The sequence below is a fragment of the Poecilia formosa genome, unplaced genomic scaffold, assembly GCF_000485575.1.
Source record: "Poecilia formosa unplaced genomic scaffold, Poecilia_formosa-5.1.2 Scaffold63, whole genome shotgun sequence".
Classification (NCBI taxonomy): Eukaryota; Metazoa; Chordata; class Actinopteri; order Cyprinodontiformes; family Poeciliidae; genus Poecilia; species Poecilia formosa.
The window spans coordinates 2,127,807-2,147,316 of NW_006800002.1; the positions used below are offsets into that span (position 1 = coordinate 2,127,807).

General features: G+C 37.0%; 1 protein-coding gene across 11 annotated transcripts in view; it reads right to left on the reverse strand.

Moving 5' to 3' along the window:
• picalmb (phosphatidylinositol binding clathrin assembly protein b) overlaps positions 1-19,510 on the reverse strand; it is a 27,158-nt gene continuing 7,648 nt past the window's right edge. Inside the window, exons 2-24 of one of the 11 annotated variants that reach the window (XM_016672626.1) lie at positions 14,819-14,961; positions 14,673-14,748; positions 14,472-14,574; positions 12,810-12,903; positions 12,552-12,663; positions 12,358-12,464; positions 12,226-12,267; positions 11,032-11,043; positions 10,349-10,434; positions 10,112-10,235; positions 9,886-10,016; positions 8,271-8,371; positions 7,904-8,056; positions 6,144-6,227; positions 4,504-4,596; positions 4,251-4,361; positions 3,989-4,105; positions 3,841-3,871; positions 3,654-3,753; positions 2,868-2,927; positions 1,987-2,091; positions 1,518-1,623; positions 19-71 (exon numbers count right to left, since the gene is read on the reverse strand). In XM_016672626.1, the coding sequence (XP_016528112.1) occupies positions 1,531-1,623; positions 1,987-2,091; positions 2,868-2,927; positions 3,654-3,753; positions 3,841-3,871; positions 3,989-4,105; positions 4,251-4,361; positions 4,504-4,596; positions 6,144-6,227; positions 7,904-8,056; positions 8,271-8,371; positions 9,886-10,016; positions 10,112-10,235; positions 10,349-10,434; positions 11,032-11,043; positions 12,226-12,267; positions 12,358-12,464; positions 12,552-12,663; positions 12,810-12,903; positions 14,472-14,574; positions 14,673-14,748; positions 14,819-14,961 (2,078 nt within the window). In that variant the 3' untranslated portion in view covers positions 19-71; positions 1,518-1,530. Of the gene's footprint in view, positions 72-1,517; positions 1,624-1,986; positions 2,092-2,867; positions 2,928-3,653; positions 3,754-3,840; positions 3,872-3,988; positions 4,106-4,250; positions 4,362-4,503; positions 4,597-6,143; positions 6,228-7,903; positions 8,057-8,270; positions 8,372-9,885; positions 10,020-10,111; positions 10,236-10,348; positions 10,435-11,031; positions 11,044-12,225; positions 12,268-12,357; positions 12,465-12,551; positions 12,664-12,809; positions 12,904-14,471; positions 14,575-14,672; positions 14,749-14,818; positions 14,962-19,510 lie in introns of all 11 variants that reach the window. The other 10 variants (XM_007554410.2, XM_007554412.2, XM_016672627.1 and 7 more) reach the window with 10 other exon arrangements.

The following is a 19,510-nucleotide window of genomic DNA, read 5'->3' on the forward strand; positions in this document are numbered from 1 at the left end:
AACGAGGACAAAGTTTTGCAGCTAAGTGCTTCATCTTCTGAGACACTTCCTTCAAATTACATGAACTGCATCTGCAAGAAAAGTGGAGGGTCGTATCAGAATAATAAAAATGAAATGATAAAAACAGGTATGAACAGTTTAGCTGAAGTTTGCTAAGCTTTTCCCTAATTTTTATGTTTTTTTTTTTGTTTTGTTTTTTTAACCAAACTGAGGTTAACAAAGATGTTTAGCAAATTCTGAATTTGAAGCCTTAATGAAGCGAATATGTTTTACTAATGAGGTCGTCGAGTTACACGGTTGGTTTGAGCGCCTTTTAGTTACAAAGCAAAAGCAAAACCACAAGCACACGATGTTACCATGACACAAACATGCAACTGCAAATTTGGTTTCCAAGTTCATGTTAAAACAAATTTTCAGTAAAAACATTAAAAAAAATTTTAAAAAAAAATCGACAATTCAGAAGCAAATTATTAAATCACAATATTCTTTTAAAAATTAGCCAAGTTTATTTGAGGAACCAGAAAATGACAAAATTGTCTCTGCAGATACACCAACTGCAGTTTTCTATTAAATGGGGAAACTGACCAGTTATTACAATAATAATAACACAAAGTTTTTAACTTCACCTGTGGCACATTCTGCAGATTTTTTTACAAAATATTATAAATACAATAAAAAATGCAAATGAACAAATATTTTTTTTAAATGCGAAAATACACATTTTATTTCCTAAAATGAAATAACATAGCATTCTTTTACTGCACATTTGATTATTTGTAGCAAAGCGTACATCTGTAGCTAAAATAAAATAAAAATCTAACAGGTGAAAAGCTCAAATTATGCTCTACTTAATACAGTGCAGAGCTGATCTGGTGACCAGTTTAGGATTAACTGACTGACTAATAATTAATAAGCAAAATGTGCCTAATAGAAGATTTCTTCCTGTTCCTCTTTTTACAGAATTTGAAGCAGGTGAAGCTATAGCTGCCACTTGAGTTTTGGGTAAAACATATTTACAGACAAGTTTTTTCTTCATCTTAAGTGCAAAACGTTTATAGTTTTGTAAAGTTTTTTTTAACTCCTCCTCCTAGCATGTTGTTCTTTCAGCAAATTGCCTTCTTTTGTTCACTTAACGATTAATTACTAAATTAGTTGATTGTTTCAATATTTGATTTGTCACGATTAATTGCGTCAGCCCTCAGATTTACTTCGAAGGAGACAAAGCTTAGCAAACGGCCAACAATTAAATTTAGCAACAGTTGCAAAGCAGAAAAAACAGGTCTGAGCAACGGAGAATGGAGGAACGAAGAACCAAAATGAGTTGGTCTCTATCTGACAACACAAGCATGACATCCAAGCAAAACAAAAACAAAAGAAAAGAAAAAAATCAACATGTAGTGCGTGATCCACTGGCAAGGACATCAAGGGGCTTAAAAGTTAGCGACAAAAGCAAACGTGCATCAGCGCCGGACAGACAACGCATGCAGGTGCCTGAGCAAGCAAACAGCATGATGTACCTAAAGAGATGCTCTACAAGAAATCCTTGAGAGAGAGGTGTGCAAACGGGTCCTGTCCAGGGGCTCGGAGAGGACTCTGGCTGGAAGGACTAGAGGCTGCAGAGGGCTAACAGAGGAAGTAGGAGGACCAGAGGACAAGTCAGAGTCAGTACAGAGACTGAAGTAGGGATGAGATTAGTTGGAGAGGCTGTGATGTATGATTGATGGGTTAATAATAATAATAATAAAAAAAGGAGCTGTTTGGAAACAGGAAGTCGAAACAAGAGATGATGATTTACAGTTTTTGTTTTGTTGCTTTCAGCTCCAGAGGAAGGTTTTCTTTCTTTTTGTTAAAACTGTCATCATCTTCAGCAGTATTCACACCGACAACAAAGCTTTCACAGTGACAAACCATAAGACACAACACTACACAATGGCCACGCCCCTTTTACCCCCGCCGCCACCCCGTCCTGATGACGCGTGGACCCACCTGAGCGCTGGACACTGAGCCAAAGGGGTTGGGTGGCCTCATGACGGGCTGGGTGTACATCATGGTGGGCGGATTCATCATCCCCATGGAGCCCATTTGTGGAGGCTGCGGAGGGTTGGACACAAAGTCGGGTCAGGCGTTTCATTTAGTTTGCAAAAAATATGAACAATTCTGAAAAAATAAATAAAGTGTTTTGCGATCCCTACTCTGCCTCCCCTCCTATTGAGGGATGCTTCCTGTTCAGTAGGAATACAAATAAAATACTAACAGGCAAAACTATTGCTTAGGTGCATCACAATAAATTAAAACATTATCAAAAAATGAATTTTCTCTCACATTCTGTACACCTGACTGGTTCAGAGAACAACACACTAAAATCCCCTGATTTCAATTTGTTTAAGGTTCAAAATACAAGTAAAAAGATGAATAAGTCCTTGAGCCGTTCGGAATAATAAATATTCATAAACCGTGTTAAGATAAAAATAAAAAAAACTGTTCTCATCAATAACTCTGGCATTTAGCAAATAAAAATAATTGTAATAATTATGAATGACTCAAAACAAGAAAAGTTAAGTCTGATTTAACTTCAGACGGTGAGAAAAAAAAATCTGTCTTTTTATGAGGTGTATGAAAATATCAGATTTTACCTGTAAATAAAGCTGTCCAAATTTAGGCTTATGAAATGATAATAATCATAATCATAATAATGGATTCTGTCATAATGTCTTTGATAAATTGTCTCATCATAAATATCTGTAATTTTTAAAATCTGCCAAGCTGCTTAACCATCAAAACAAATTGTTGCACGAAAAGGGAAAATTATTTGTGGAACTTTTCTGTGATCTTCAGAGTGGAAGCAGCAGCTGAGCGGAGGGACTCACCATGCTGTATCCCATCATGCTTGTGGGAGTGGTGGCAGGGAAGGCCATGACTGACGGTGGCTGATGGGAGAGAAACAGTTTGAGGAAACTTTATAGCAAAACCGCCAGAGAGTTGTGGGACAAACGTTTTACATTATTTATTTATTCTGTTTACATACTTGAGTCTGTATGGAAAAATTTGAACTTCTATGGATCAGAGAAAACCCACAATAAACCTTTATCAGCTAAAGATGTAGTGGGATGGATTAAATCAAAGCATATTTGTTACGGCTGAATCGATTAATCAGATTAATCCTGATGAATCGGTTATTGGAATAATTGTCAATTAATATAGTAATCAATTCATCATTAACTTGGGTATGCAGACACAAATGACAGACCATTTTTTGAAAAATAAACATATTCATAGTTGTTAAGCCAAACTGTACAATATTTAAACAAATTTGGCAATTAAGATAGAAAACACTTTTGTCTGTAAACATGTTTTAAACAAAACATGTGATGGAGCGACACTAAGAAGAGTCGCTCTATCGTTTAAAAATAAAATACTGGAGGTTTGTCTGCAACCTCTCAAAAAGGGAAATACTGTGATGGGGTGTGAATACTTTTGTGTTGCTGGTCGTTTCTGAAGCAGTTTGTAAGTAAAAATCTTTTAAAATCCTGGAACGTTTTAGAGGATTTATTTTTTTTGAGCTCTGAATAAGACTTGAATTTTTTTTAAAATTCAGATTTGAAGGTAAAACTACAGCCGATATAAACATAATTAAATGTGAACGTCTGTGTCACCATGGAGACGGGGTTCCAGGTCGTGGTGGGCGCTGCCTTGGGTTGCCAGTTGGTGCCACCGGTCATCCTCTTCTCCCCCGGCTGGCTCCAGTGGATGTCACTGCGGATCAACAGAGCAGGCGTCAGCAGCAGCTGAAAACGCACACGGCGCCCCCATCCACCAATCAGCCAATCAACCGTCACTTACTTCTTCATCGTTCCGTTTCCGATGCCCAGATCTGGAAAGCAACATTCGTCAAGCAGTGGTTAGTGGAACAATTTCAGTCATTTTTTTTGTGCGTCTTAATGAAGATACATGTTCATTAGCGCAGATGAATATGAAGCGCTGCACTCACTGCCGACGAGGTTGGCCAGGGAAGAGTCAAGGTCGTCTGACACCAGCTTCTCAGGCTGCTGATTGGACAGCTGGTTGGAGCCGGCGAGAGTCGGCTTCAGGATGCCTCCGGTGAGATCTGACAGGGAAAATAAACATATAGTATTCCTTCATTTTTTTCAAAATTCATGTTTTTTTTTTCTTTTGTTTTTTTTTGTTTTTAAACATAACACACTATTGTGCTACATTAAGCAAGATTCAGTCCCATGAAATTAAATCGTCACCATCAGAGTTGAGGCTCCCGCTGCCGGCGGCTTTGTTTCCAAAAACGGACTCAAAGTCCACCTGTAGGGCCCCTGCTGGCGGTTGTGGAGGGGCTTGAGGCGTTGAGTATCCTTTGGAAAAGAGACGAGAACGCTGACTGACAAAGTTACAGCATTTCCGAACTAGATTCCCAAACTGCACAGTAGCAGGATTCCTTAAGCAGAGCAGAAAATTAGATTTGATCTGCTGAAGAGCGAGCCTAGCATACTCTACCTCTGAATAGACCTGCTACAGTAGAGGGCTCAGTGGGGAAGGGAGCCTGGTGTGGGAGGTGTTGAGCAACGGACACCGGACCACAGAAGGAGTCTGACAGGTCGCGTGAAGCAGCCGGATAAACGGCAAAGAAAATGGGAAGATAAAGAAAAGGGGAAGAAAAGCATTCCAAGGACAGGTCAGAAACAGGTAAGGACTGACAACAGCAATACAGAAAGCAAGAAAAAAGTGCTTGTACATAGATACATTTACATATATCCATTTTATTCATAAAAGTTTTTCATGTAATCTCTCAGTAGATCGGTTAAAGTAAAACATTGCAGCATAAAAATGTAGCAACCCACAAGGGATTAAAGGTAAAGTTGGAACATTTTGGGAATCAATCTTGTGAAACGTTGGATAAGAATTTAATTTATTACAGATCATCCCAGACCAGCTCATCAGGCCCGCTACATTTTTTTAAAAAAAATTGAAAATCATACTAAAACGCTACTCTAATAGGGGCTGAAATGATTGTTTGTTGAAATAGCCATCAAATAATTTAGCAAACGATTAATCGTTAAACAGAGTATAGCAATTAGGGGAAAAAAGGTCATTTGCTGAAAGAAGAACACAGTCAGAGCAATAACTAAGTCAAAGCTATGCAATATGTACGTTTTGCATTTAAGACAAAAAAAACCAAACTTAATCTTGTCTCAATTCTGTTTAAAAAAAATCCTATTAAGCTCCTCTTGCTCTCTAATTATTAATCGATTAAATGAGAAATTAAACAGATCAGCCCTGCACTGTTTTGACGTTAATTCCATCAGAAAAGGCTGAGCTTCCCACATGTTGTTAGAAGCATGTTTTTGTTGCAGATGCATCTTTTGCCACAAATGAAATGTTACATTTTTAGGCAGTAAAATGTTTAACTTCTTATTTAAAAAAGGAATTGCGTCATCAGTTTACATACTTGAATCCATTTCTGATGTTTAAAAAAAGGTTTAAGTGGTTAAATGCAAAATTTGCCATTTTTAATTAATCGCTTAGAATAAAATTAACAGAATAATCGATTACTAAAATACCTCATCGTTGTAGCCCTAATCTTAATGCTTCACACTGAATATGTTAAACTTGTCTTTTTAAACCCAGTCATTTGTCTAAATAAAAAATGTTTTTTTTTAATCAAGATTTCGCACTGCTCTTAATATTGTTAACTTGATATCACTTATCAAGTTTACGTGCGTTCAGACAAATTTAAGGCTTTATTATTGAAACTGTTATAAGGCAGTTTGTAAAATGTACACATATGTTTATTTTGGACATAATTAATGTTTAGCTAAAACATCTTCCCATAAAAAAGGCTCTACTGAAAGATGATTATGTGACATCTGGCTTGATGCAATTAAAATTTATTCTCCAACTCAAAGATATTGGCAAATAAAAAGCTGATGATCTGGTCTGGCGATGTTACTACTTTTACACGTTTAGTAGTAACAAAAGTAGAAACTAAAAATAAAAAAAAAATCCCAAAATGTAAAACTCTTCCTTTAATTCTAATAAATCTGCTAGAGGTATTAAAATAATGGCTCTGGGGATTTGTGGACAGGAGTCTATGTTTGCCAGCAAACATAGGTCAAGGCTTTGAGCCGTCGTAGTACCTGAGATGGAGTGCTCTATCCGCACTGTGCGTTTGTAATTGGTTGAAACTGATGAGTTTGTGTCAGTAAAGGGATTGTAACGATCTGGAGAATCAAAAATAGTGTAAGAACAGGTTTCAACTTTAAAAGCTCTACAGCATCTGAGCACTACAAAGCAACACCAAACTGTAGCTGAAAGCTAACTGCACAGAAGACATGATGGCAGATTTTACAGTCAGCTGCACTTTGATACAACCGTTCCAAAAGTCAAGTGTTAATCACTCTGCTGTGTGGAAAACATATTTAAAAGATGGCATGATTCATATTTGAAAATGCTGTTAAGCTGTGGACTGGAGTCTAATTTAATACAAACATTAAGTTAGTATTTTGCACATAATGACAATCACTCAATTTTGGCTTCAAATTATCCTGAAAACAAATAATTTTGTGATCATTTTGTAAAGTTTAACAACCAATGCCTGTGGTTGTTGCTTTCAAAGCCTGAATCCACTTGCACCGTAAGGCTTTGTTTAGAAAAATCAATGCAAGTAAAGATGGCAGAAAGAGAAACGGCGGAGCAAAATGTCCGAATGGCAGGAAACGACTGATGTGCAACACAATTTTGTACATGGAAAATTCTGGAGCCCCCAGTGGCAAAAATCAAACAAAAGAAGAAAAAAAATTTCAGTTCATCTCATGGTGATATATATATATATTTTTTTGTACATTAGTAGCTAGTTACCGATGTCCGCAACCGCTTTGAGTCACAGAACGCAGTGAAGATGTTTGTGTTTGCCTGACAAAAAAGTCCGGTGACAGAAAAGAAAAGAAAAGAAAAGAAAAAACTCTACATGGAATTCACAGGACTAAAAAGTCATATGAAGACAAAATTTAAGACCTGTGATTAGCATTTATTTGTTTTGTTTTTTTCTTTTTTAGTTGAAAATTTGAGACATCTTAAGGCCTTAAAATTTCTTGTGGATGCGCTCACACCGTGTGATTTAAAAGACACTTCTGTGTACGAGTTGTACTTGAATGCACCATAAAATAGCACCTGCCTGTGTAAACCCTCAAAATGCAAAACGTTCTGCCATGACGCCACCGGAGCATAGCTGCACTTCTGCTATAAAGACTCTGATGACATTTGGGGCTGAATTTGGATGTTAGCCTGTTTGTCTCTGTAGCACTGACGCTTGCGTTCGGCTGGATGTCGTTTCGGGTTAGTAATTAAGTTTAGTGTGGAATAAAACGCTGATGTAAAGCACTTGTGTGATCCAACTTTTTTCCTCCCTCTATGCTTATGTTGCTAAATGAGAAACTGTAAAGTAGAGAACAGAGAGTTCGGCACATTAACCCTCAGCGTGAATGTATGCTTAAAACAACATATTGTGTGTGTGCTGAATCGAAAGAGCCACACAGAAAGTTTTAGTATACATTCATGTAGCGTTGCACCTCTAACATTGATTATTTGGAAGAACTCAAAAGATTTACCTTTTAAACTTTTTTTCACTTCATCACCATTAAACGTTAGCTAAATATTTACAGGCTAAACAGAAAAAAGCTCTAGGTTTTCTTTTTTAAATCACAACTTGCTAAACAAAAACAAACCCATGGCCAATCTGAGTTTGGTAAGATAAGGAGAGAAAAAGATCAGCACAGACAAAATATTCAGACTACAGAAGCACATCAAACATGCAGGATAATCATGCGCTTAAGTATTTTACAGATATATGAACGAGAGAGGCGAGAGACTTTGGAAGAGAAACAAAATGAGTTGTTACCACCAAACATTTCATGACCGGATGTCCTAGAGGAAAAGCTAACACCGTCTGAAGACACGACAGGTAAGTGAGTGGCATCGACAACGAGTTTTGACAGGAAAGGGTTAAGGTTTGGCATGGAATCATCTCCAGCTTCAGTAGAGGTGAAAGGATCTATGCAGGCAGAGGGAGAAAAAAAAGAGAAGAGAGACAGGAAAGAAGAAAAAAAATGACAGAGAAACAAGAGTGGAGAGGACAGGAAGAGGTGGAGATCAGAGTCAAACAACAGCAACAAGAGAAGGATAGCATGCAGAGCCAAAGTCTAGAGCTACGGTGTTGGTTGGAGGATGACAAGAAGAAAGGGGGAAAAAACAAAAGAAAGGTTTACCTGCCCACGCCGTGGCCACTGGGAGGCCTGTGGAGGCCGACTGCATGGAGGGCTGGAAGCTCGGCTGCAGGTCAAAAAGGTCACTCTCCATCTTGACCGCACTGCGTCCAGAAAAAACAAAAACAAAACATACATCATGTCAGAAGGTTTTATTAACCCACTACTGAACCATAACTGTCTGGGGATAAGTAAGAAAACAAAAGCTCCTTTAACCAGCTCTATGTTCAATGATGCGCATCGTCACAGAATGGAAACCAGCCTCAGTAAAACCTGACTGATAGGACTTCAACCGTACAGACGTACTAGATTTCTTTAGATTTTTGCAGTTCAGAGACTGCAGGAAAACGCATTTGCCATGAACAGCTTTAATAGAGGTCACATCTGTAGGTTCCAAAAATATTTAAGCAAAATGCTTACATTCCAGTTTTTGTTGAGTGTTTATCAATCCCAGTTTACCCAGCATTTAAATGAGGCTACAGTCTCATTTAAATGTGGTGAAATGTCCCTTTTTGATCTCTGAAACTGTGTGTCTTCAGATGGTAATTCAAAAATAGTGATGGGTAAAAACAAAGAGTGAGATAAATCAAAATTAATGTTTGACATTCAAATTTAAGTCAACGTAAACATTTCCATCTATTCAGTAACATTAGATTTCAGTCTCTGTGAAGACTGGCGATAAGGAGAAACGCCGGGGAAAGAAAAAAAATTAACATTTTACAATAGTTTCATTTTTTCCACAAATCTATTGAGACAAGAAAAATAGTCAAATTTCAAACTATTTGTGACATTTCAGACTGTGTGGGAACCGTCTTAGCCTCATGTCTTTTTGCTAGCGATCTAGGGATTGGCAGCTAAAAGAAACAGGACCGAGTGTCAACTCATATTTAAGCTCCAAGAAATAAAAGGACATCTTAGATTTTTGGAAGTTTAAAAAAAAGAGCAGAGCAAAGAAAAGAATGCTTTAGCTGCAGCCAATTTAAATGGCTCTCTGATGATTTAAAACAATTATTTAAGACAAGATTTCTTTCCTATCACTACATACTTGAATTTAGGGCCGATTTTCAGTGAGATATTCTTACCATATCTAAAAAGGTAAATATATTTATAGGCTTTAAGATATGCAGACATTTATCCATGTCTGCATATGAAATTTTCAAATCTCTAAGCTTGTCGCAACAAGAAATAAATCAATTAATTGTATCATAATTTTTTTATTATAAATTTTTCATTGCATAAGGTCAACTGACTTCATTTAGGGTTTATGAAACATTTAATTCCTCATTATTTGTGGTTTTTGGCCATTTTGTTTTTATTTTTTTTCTTATTTTAGATTCAAAATATCTTCCAGTTCCAGTGTAAAGTGTTCTTTACAAAATCACAGTTTATTAATCTTTGAGTGGGCAAACTGGCATTGTTCTGTCATCATCAATAAATTACTTGAAAATGATCTCAAAATGACAATATCGTATATCACAATAATTTCTGATAATTTACCATCCAGCAAAGTGCATTGTGACAGGCCTACGAGTCAGATCTATTAAACTTGACACAAGAAATCAAAAAAGTAAACTCTAAAGAAGCCAATAAGTAACTAGAGGCTATGTGAAAGCTGTACCCGTTTGAGCAGCTGGGTGTGGAGAAGAGGTCGATGGTTGGTGCTGTGCTGATGGTGCCCCCGGTGGTGGAGATTGGCGATGTATCGGTGGTGGAAAAAGATGGCCTCTTCGAGAGCTCTTTGAGCCTTTGCTCCTGGGACAAAAATAAAAATAAAAAGTAGCGCAACTTAAGAAAGCAGTCAAATGAGGCGCATTCATGGAGTGGATCTCGACCTGTAAACAAACCTTGAGAGCTTTGAGTCGGGCCTGTTCCTCCTCTAGAGCTGCCTGCTTCTCCCGCTCATCCACCTTAGTGAAAGACATCCCTGTGCTAGCCAATGAGGACACTGCGTTTGATAGAGTGCTGGCCCTGAAGCAAGAAAGAACAAAATTACAAAACACCAGACACACAGAGCCAATGAGAAAGCATTATCGATCAAACGCAGAAAAAAAAGCAGCAACAACGTCGGTGAGTTAAAGTACCTGCTGGCTGCAGTGGAGTCTTTGACTTTCTTCCCTTCTAAAGAGGCCAAATGCTGCTCCAGAGCTTCCAGGAGGCTGCTGGGAGCCTGGCGTGACGAGGGAAAAATGAAAAATAAAACAAAACGCACAGTCAGCAACCGCTTGACATGTAGAAAATGTTACGTGAACGGACATCAACACCATTACGGGTAGTGGTGGGCAACAACGATGGAGCAGGAAGCACGAAACCTCATGAAATACCATCGGAAACAAATGAATCGTCAGCCAATTTCAGAGAATTACACCTGCTCCGGGGTGGAAGCCACCAACCACTGATCAATGACCGCATTCCAGCCAAAAAGCTACTCTGGGATGAGAGAGTAACATCTGTGTGGGATGACGGACTGCACCACAGCTCCTTCAACAACCCGGTTGTTGAATCGGCCATGTCTAAAGCACGACAGGGCAGCCATTTTTTTTTCTTCCGTAAATTTATTTATTTATTTTTTTAAACAGGAGAACGAGCTACACTGCCTCAACGACACGACCCAAGTAAAGCAGAATTTTACCACAGCAAGGGTTTTTTCCTTCAACTGCGTTTCACCACGATGTGGGAGACACGAGTCAGAGCAGAGGCATGCAAAAAGACAACACCGAGGCAAGTCACGAACAGAGAAGAAGAAGAGTGAAAGAACAGTACTTACACAAACTGTGAACTAAAGTGGAAAGATAAAGGAGGGAGGAGAATACAGAATATAAAGGTGGTGACAGTCAGAGGGGAGAAAAAGCATTTCAACTCAACTTCTTTTGGGGTGATATATTGATGCAGCAGCATGTATTGTTTTAGTTTCTTCTTTTTTTACTTTAATTTGGAGATAAAGCTGTCAATATGCGATCAATCTCGTTCTATAGGGTGGACTTTAAAAAAAAACCCCAAACACCTTTATTTACTGAAGCAGACGCGGGTTGGAAGAGCAGAGGGAGGATCAGGAGCAAAAGGAGGGAAAGCGTCCCCTTCGGGAAAAACATGCGGCCAAAACATAAATAAATAAATAAAAATCATGCAAAATCATTAGAGATGCACCAAGAAACTGTCTAGTGAACGGAAGAGAATAATTACAAAACATGGACTTTACTATATTCTAACCAGAACCAGATCCAATTGGGACTGGTTCTGAGAAGACTTGTGGGATTGTTTGTCTGTTTTTGTCATTTTAAATCATAAAGTTGCTGAGATTTCTGTTTTACTATACCACTACATACTGATTCCTATTACACCAATCAGATCAATTGCTTTGCTAGACAAACATTACTTACAGGAAGATACTAATAAGATCTCAGTTGTCAATATGGCACGTCACATTTTAGTGGATTTGAGCCTCAGAGGCAACCATAGTTACTCATGTGACCTTATGGAAAGCTTACGCAGGCCTGCTCTATGCAAAGCATATGAAAATCACTGTTTTTGTCATGGCATTCATGCTAATCGCTAATGAAAGATGCTAAAGTCAGCTAAGAATGCCAACTCTAACCATTTGGTATTTGATTAATAATGTTCATAAGAGCCTGTTTTACAATTTACTCCATACAATCATGAAAACTAGAAGAAAGAAATAAATAATTTGATCTTTTATTTCTCCTTTTTTTAGCTTTTGTAGTTTTTAGCTCTAACAGCACATTCACATTTTACAAAAACGACAACTCACAATTCTGATTGGTGCATCTCTAAAGTCACGTGTCTCGTTTAATTAACATCTCAGTATAATCTACATCTGTGCTCTAGCCAGACCCAAAAAACACTAAACAAAATACAGGGACGATCTTAGCTGGGATTAAAGAAAGCAAAGCAAGGCATGGCTTTTTCTAAAAATAAATAAATAAAAAATGATGTTGCTCACCTGTGAGAGGTCTGGGATATCGCCTCGATCAATTCCCACCTGCTGTTTAAAAATAGATAAATTAAAAATAAATAAACCAGTTGAACTCATTTAAGGCAACAGCTTTCAGAGTGAAAATGAAGCAGAATCTACCTCGGCTACTTTGAGGAACTCCGATATCCGGGTCATGCGAGTGAGGAACTTTTTGTAAATGTCCAAGCCTTCTTTACACTGAGTCTTCTTCATGTCAAAGTATTTCTCTGTTTGGGAAGGAGACGATGCGTTTTCTAACACTAGTGCAAACATTCTGACAGCAGGAGGGGGAAAAGCAAAGCTTAAGGTCTCACCGAGCAGGTTGATGATGCCTTCATTGTAAGCAGCAAAGAGCCTGATGGAGTCTTTGAAGAGGAGCATGAAGGCTGCATTGATGACTCCATTAGTCAGCTCGTTGGCATTGACCTAAGAAAAGGCAGTCAACCACGACTATTTCTATTAAAAGACACTGCGCTGCCATTTGCTGAGGCACAAACTGTGTGAAATGTGAGTTTAGAAAACACAACGTAACCTGTAAACTTCAGCCAAACGAGGCTTCAGCGGAAACTCACGTTAAAGTCGAGGAGGGCGTCCATCTGGTTCTGAATAATGGGTATGGTCTTGAGCAGCTTCTCTGTGTTCATGGTCCTCATTACGCCGTCGACTCTGTTTGGACGTGTGGAGTCACGGTTACTTAATGAGGCAACAAATGGTCTAGAATGTCAGACGAATTTGAAGAAAACATTGAAAATAATGTTTCTTTTAAGTCAAACTAGAATATTTGAACATGCCGTTTCTCCAATGAAAACACCAAAACCTCAAACGGCTTTTTAGTTATTATAATTAGGAAATGGGCAAAGAGAGAGACGCAGCGTAGGCACAAAAATATAGTGACATTTTATTTAGAAATTTATAGTTTATTAAAATAAATACATAATTTTTCCTGCAACAACCTACTGTGGTTCCATTTTGATATTTGATGAGAAAGTGATTTTGGCAACAATAAATAAATAAATCACATCTGTCTTTAGAAAAAAAAAATATTTTAGGCAAAAATTTTAAAAAGAAATCAAATTTAGGAAGGTAACAATATTAATTTAAGTTAATACAGACAATTCTACGTTGTTGTGAATTTCACGGCCAGGATAAGTTTCTAAATCTATATACAAATATATAACACTTAAAAATAATTGTGCATTTTCAAAAGGGGACCATCATCTTTGAAGTGAATGGATCCTGAATTCATCTGAAGTTACTCTTGAAATGATTAGTGAAAGACATCCCTTTGCTAGCCAATGATGACACTGCGTTTGATAGAGTGCTGGCCCTGAAGCAAGAAAGAAGTTACTCTTGAAATGATTAATCAGTGACTGTTTTTTCAGACATCAACTGTGGGAACGCAGTTGATGTCTGAAATAAGTTAGAAATAAAGACGTTCAAATCACATTTGAATTGTTTTTTGTAAATTGTTAAGGCTGTATGAAAATGATTGATTTGAATTGGCATATACAGCACATCGATCACAAGTTAAACAAAATCGTATCGTGACAGACTGAGAAACATTGTATCATCCAAACAAATCGATATATCGTATTGTGATAAAGGTGTTGATTAACACCCCTTGTATATATAATACTTGTTTTCATAAGACTGAATAAAGTGAGTCCAGGGAAAACATGGAATTTTTTAAATAACTTTATCATTGTTGTTAAAACCAGATCTACAAACCTGAAACAGTAAACAAGAAATTTTACATATTTTAAACATTTAAGAAATGATGGTAATATGGCTTACTGATCTTCCTTAATTTTCCGTTTCAGTTTCTCATCACAGCCTCTCTGAGTAGAAGCAAACAAAGGACTAAATTTGCATGTGCGTGCGGTGCAGGCCTTTCCTGGTTCACTTTTCGTAAGCAAGCACTGATAACAAGCTATGGTACTTCCCCTTGATAATAAAATAAGATTAGAATTAACCAATATGTAATTGACACTTAAAATCTATTAAAAATAAGACTTGTATTCCGATATTCAAGTTAATAAATTGTCACAGTCGACAAATTACTTGGAGGTGGATTGTTGGTCAAACAAAACAAAAAAAAAACTAAATTTTAAGAAATGGAAACAAAAGTTGGTTTAGTAACTGGCCAATTTATCTCTACAACTATGAAGAACAAGATTGCATTAGGACAACACTGCAGTAAACACAGGAGAGAATCCCAGTTTGTTCAGTCTTACCCTCGTTTAACTTTTGTGAAGTCGAAGGCGACCTGTCTGTAGGAGACGGCTTTCTCGTTCAGGTACCGACTATACCTTCTGATGAACGTAGACATGTCGTAGCCTGCAACGTCACGCCGTGGAAAACAACAAAACATAAATTAGCTTTTATTCTTCTTTTCTAAAGAAAAATATATCAACACCTTTCACTCGAAGCATTACCTTGTAGGCCACTTTTGTCCAAAAAATTGCTGAGGTTGAAAAGTGTATTCCTTGAAGCCAAGTACTGGATAAAACGCTGCGAGAGGAGAAGAGCGGTTAAACTCTGGGGGTTAGTGTGACGGTGATGATACGAGCGAATGTTTCACCTCGTTGCCGTACACCATGAGGTGGTGTGTGGTGATGAGCGACTTGAACACCACCACCCAGCTGGTGTTGGTGGTCCTCTCGAATAAAGAGTCAGCCAGTTGGGGAATGTTCACGTTCATCTCGTTGGTGCAGTGGATCAAATCTGGAAACAAAACAAAAATATATATATATAAAAGACCAACCCTGCAGTGGAATCCATTTAATATAAAATAAGTTGCACCTCTCCTTCAGTGTTTGCTATACAGCAATTCAAAATTGCAATTATTACGAAACGCACGCAAACACCTGGAAACCCTGAAGGCTTCATCCTCATATTCTCAAATATTTCTGTTTCTGTAGAAACAGAAATACAATTTTTAAACAAATTTTGCAGATTTGATTAAAAATTTGCTTTTTTACTACTGTATACTGTATTCACCCCCCCAAAAAAACCTGATTGATCACATTATGGATTCCATTTTTTAAGTCACAAAAACTGTCATATAAAGAAATCTTCAATCACACAAAATAAATGTAAGCCTATTTGACAGGATTATTACCAGAGGATGATGATAATAATAATAATAATAATAGTATAATCTGCTGCCTCAAATGACACGTTTTCTATGCCTACAAGCCTTTGAAACAAATTTATTGCGATCACCATTTCAGAGATATTTGCTAATTATAAGGAGTCGTGCATTACATGATGTGATAGTTTAATGCCGCAGAAAACGTTTTATGAGGGTTTGAAATGTTCAGGTAAAATTTTTAAATAAAGTCCAACTAAGTTGTTTTCTTGTCATAATTTGAGGATATACCCAGATGAAACATTCATTAAAATGATCATGAAAACATTTTTTTTTTAATATTGTGCAATCTTTAGTGTAAAATATGTGACTTATGTATTCAGAGACGACTCAACTGACTGTTTTACTTGTCAACGACCAAAACTAATACTCCTTAGCTAAACTTTTTTTTTTTCAAACTAGTACAATCAGATTTGTTAAATCCATCAGTTTAATTACAAAGCTGGTTTAACCCCGATTATGTTAAAGCACCAATATTTTTAATAAAAATAAAAAATATTTTGAAATCAATAAAATAATGTGGAAAACTGATTAATGGCCCAAGTTAACTTCTGAATCATATGAGCATATTTATTTGTTAATCATTTAAACTCATTTATGATCAGTACAGATTAATTATCAACTTGTTTACAGGCCAACACTTCCTGTTTTCCATTAAATATAATGGAACATGTTGGAATTTAACATTTTCTTAGATATTTGGCCTGCAACACATTAAATGTCAGTCTGCAAACCCCTATTTAGTGGTAAGAGGTTTCTATTTGTATTGAGGATAATGTGACCTTTACGTGATGGTATCAGCTACTTGGTTCAGCTTTTAAGTGGGTAGCGTTTACTTTTGACTTGTTGAAAATGTTGAGTGTAGATAGCAGCTCCACCCTTCCTATAAAACAAGAAAAGGGAGGCTCCCAGGGCTGAAGCCAGGAATTTTATCTAATCAAGCCTCCAATGACTGTTTTACACCCATTTCTATTTAAACCCAACAAAAACGCTGCTTACTTCTGACTGCGATGGAGACAAAGTTAGTGTCAAAATATTAAATCTTCTTCAAGACTGTCAAATAAAAGCGTAAAACTGATTTGTGAGTTCAAGCCATCTTTTGTATCTCTACGGTTTGATGTCATTCAGCCGTTTATCGGAACATGAGCAAGAAAACAATCCCTGATCAGAGAAACGGAAATGACTTTCAGTACTGTTAATATGCTTACAATGATGGGAAATTGACCTGAAAACTGAGATTTAACAACAATAATTATACGTTGTAATTTGTTTGATTGACTCTAGTAAAAATATTTGAAAAAGAAAAAATGGAGGAAACTGTTAAATGAGCACATTTTCTGCAGTAAAATGAAATGGAAAATCATGTGTGAAAGCAGTCACGCAGCCCTGCATCTGAAGCCGTTAATGCCCAGTCTAATTGTTAATGGTGAAGACGCACCGCTTGGCCGGGGCACCAGTGAGTGCACTGCATTAGGACGTTAACCGCTCATGTTCTGCCCCACTTCCTTTGCTTGTACTTTGCTTTAATGATCATAGTTTGAACAGCCGGGCCCCAGCTGCGCAGATGACCCTGCCATTCACGGCAGCGATCAGACCGGCCGAGTATATGGGCCTCCCTTTCTGTCCTATATTTGACTTTTTCAAAGGAGGAGGGGGGGCGGGGGTGTACTACTACAAGTAGGACAGAATAACCTTCCAGAGAAGCAGCGGTAGCCGCAGTTAGCATAGCTGGTTGAACCGCCCGGAAGAAGAGGATGACGAAGACGAGAAGAGCCGGGAGGAGGAAGAGGGGGTGAATAATTTCAAAATGAATCAATCCACAAGACTCGAATGAATTCAAGTAACAGCCATATGACGCCACAACAAGGTCGAATATTTCGTACAGGTCAGATCCATTCAAGGAGTGGCTGTTAAAAACGTCCACTCATAATGCAGAAGACGGTATAGTTATGTAAAGTTGCTGACCCGACCGTAGTGGATCTGTAAAACACACATGATGATGGTGTCAGAATAACACTCAGCTAGAGTGAATTATACAACACCTTTGTAACGTTAACCTTTGACCTGGGAGCAGTAATCGTGCACAGGTCAGGCTACGGTGGCTTTGTCAGGAGAAAGCAGGTGACATCGTGTTCCTTTGCGGCTGATTCGCAGCCTGTTCGATTAATGATTTATTAAAGGTCTCAGCCAGCTCCTCGCTTTAAATCAAACTTTGGCCACCGCTCAGCCTCGACCTGCTTCTATAGTTTAAGAAATTTAGTTGGAAGCGGTTTAAAAAAACACCGTGACCATTTTGGCAAGATTAGAAATCTAGTTGTGTTACTGGTTTATCCGTTTGGTGACCATTTAATCTACATGGGTTAACTTGCGCGTTCAATCTCTGCATATCTGGACTGTTAAGATATAACTTTTACATACATCAGCCTCTAGATGAATACGTTTTTATGGAAAACACAAACACCGATTCAATTTGCCCTACATAATGGAATAACATGTTACTCAGCCTTTTGGAAAACATTTAGTTATTAATGGATTGTGACTTAACCAAACTTTTTAGTGATTGTTTTTGTTACAGATAGCTTGAGTAGGAAATTCAGCTCTTTAATTAGAGAGCTTTTTGTTCTTGTAAATCATTGATACAACACCCGTTTCTAGTATAGATTGGACTAAACGCTACTGTATAAAACAGGGCTGGATGATATGCTATGCATTGTTTTTCATATCAGGTCCAATATTAGAGTTTTTTCCTCACTTTCTTTTCTAAAAAAAACCCCAAAAAAACTACATAAACATTTTCAAAATGTGGCTTTTATATTAATCATCCCTTCAGCAGAATAAAGACACAATTTTACCAGAAGAATGTCTTAAAATTACAAGAAAATAAGCACAAAAAGAAAAGAAAATAAGAAAAAAGCCTGGATATACGTAAGTATATATATATTTTACCTTTTGCAGTCTCATAAAGTTACTACTTCATCCTCTAATATTACTACATTATTCTTGTAATATTAAGACTTCATTCACAATATTTCAACATTGTCATGAGAGTTTATTCTATAATAATAATAAAAGAAAACCAATCTTAGCCTGGCCCCAATTTTCTGTCATGGAGTTAACCTGAATTCGGAGTCTGAATAAACAGAAGATATAAAACATGTCTGTCAAACAAAATGGCGGCTTTGGGGTGCACTCACATCACTCTGAACTATGGAGACTCGAGGAGAATGTTGGTGAAAAAAAAAATTAAAAATAAAAAAATCCAGATTTTTCCAAATTTAAATCTTCAAAAACCAAAAATTCAAATGATTAAAAAACTTGATGCAAGTCATCGTCTCCAAATCTGTTTTTACCCTTTTACTCAAAACAGAATTCATAATCTGGACTAAAATGAACGTTGTGTCGTCTCTCTATGGCCTTTACAGGTCACTAAATTAAAATACAAGTATATAGTGAGGTTTTCTCACAGTAAAGATAATACTGTGCAACTGGATTTACATAAAAACAAGTAAAAACTAACAACATGCTCCAGAAAACCTGTATCTAAAACAGATAGAAAACCATTATCCATATCATGTTGAAGAACTGCAACATGATATGGATGTAGGTTCACTTGTCCTTGGTTGACACAATTGTCTTTGCTTAGTTTTAGCTCTGCCTCACCATAACCATGGAGGCTGATATTACACTGATTTATCACACTTATATCAGTTTACCCCCTTTTTCAGCAGCTCCAGATGACCTTTAATAAGTTCATATTCAAGACTTTAAGTCTACATTGTTCGACTATATAAATGTGTGTAACCTCAAACTATAAATTTAAACCTGCCTAATCAATAAAAACCAAAAAAGTTAAAGCACAATGATGCAAAATAAAAAAAGGTATGCAAATATCATCCCAAAATTACTGAGTGCAAATTTATGTCAAATATCAGAATTCATTTTTTACACATGAGTTTATTAATAGCTGTAGAAGTAGCAAATATTTAGCATTTTATCAGAAAGTTTTTACTAAGTGAAAAAAGTTTTTTTTTTTTGTCAAGGACTCAACAAATTTGTTTCAGTTCACTTGCTAACTTGACACAGTCTCAGAGTTTTTATTAGTGTAGGAAGATAAATGATAAA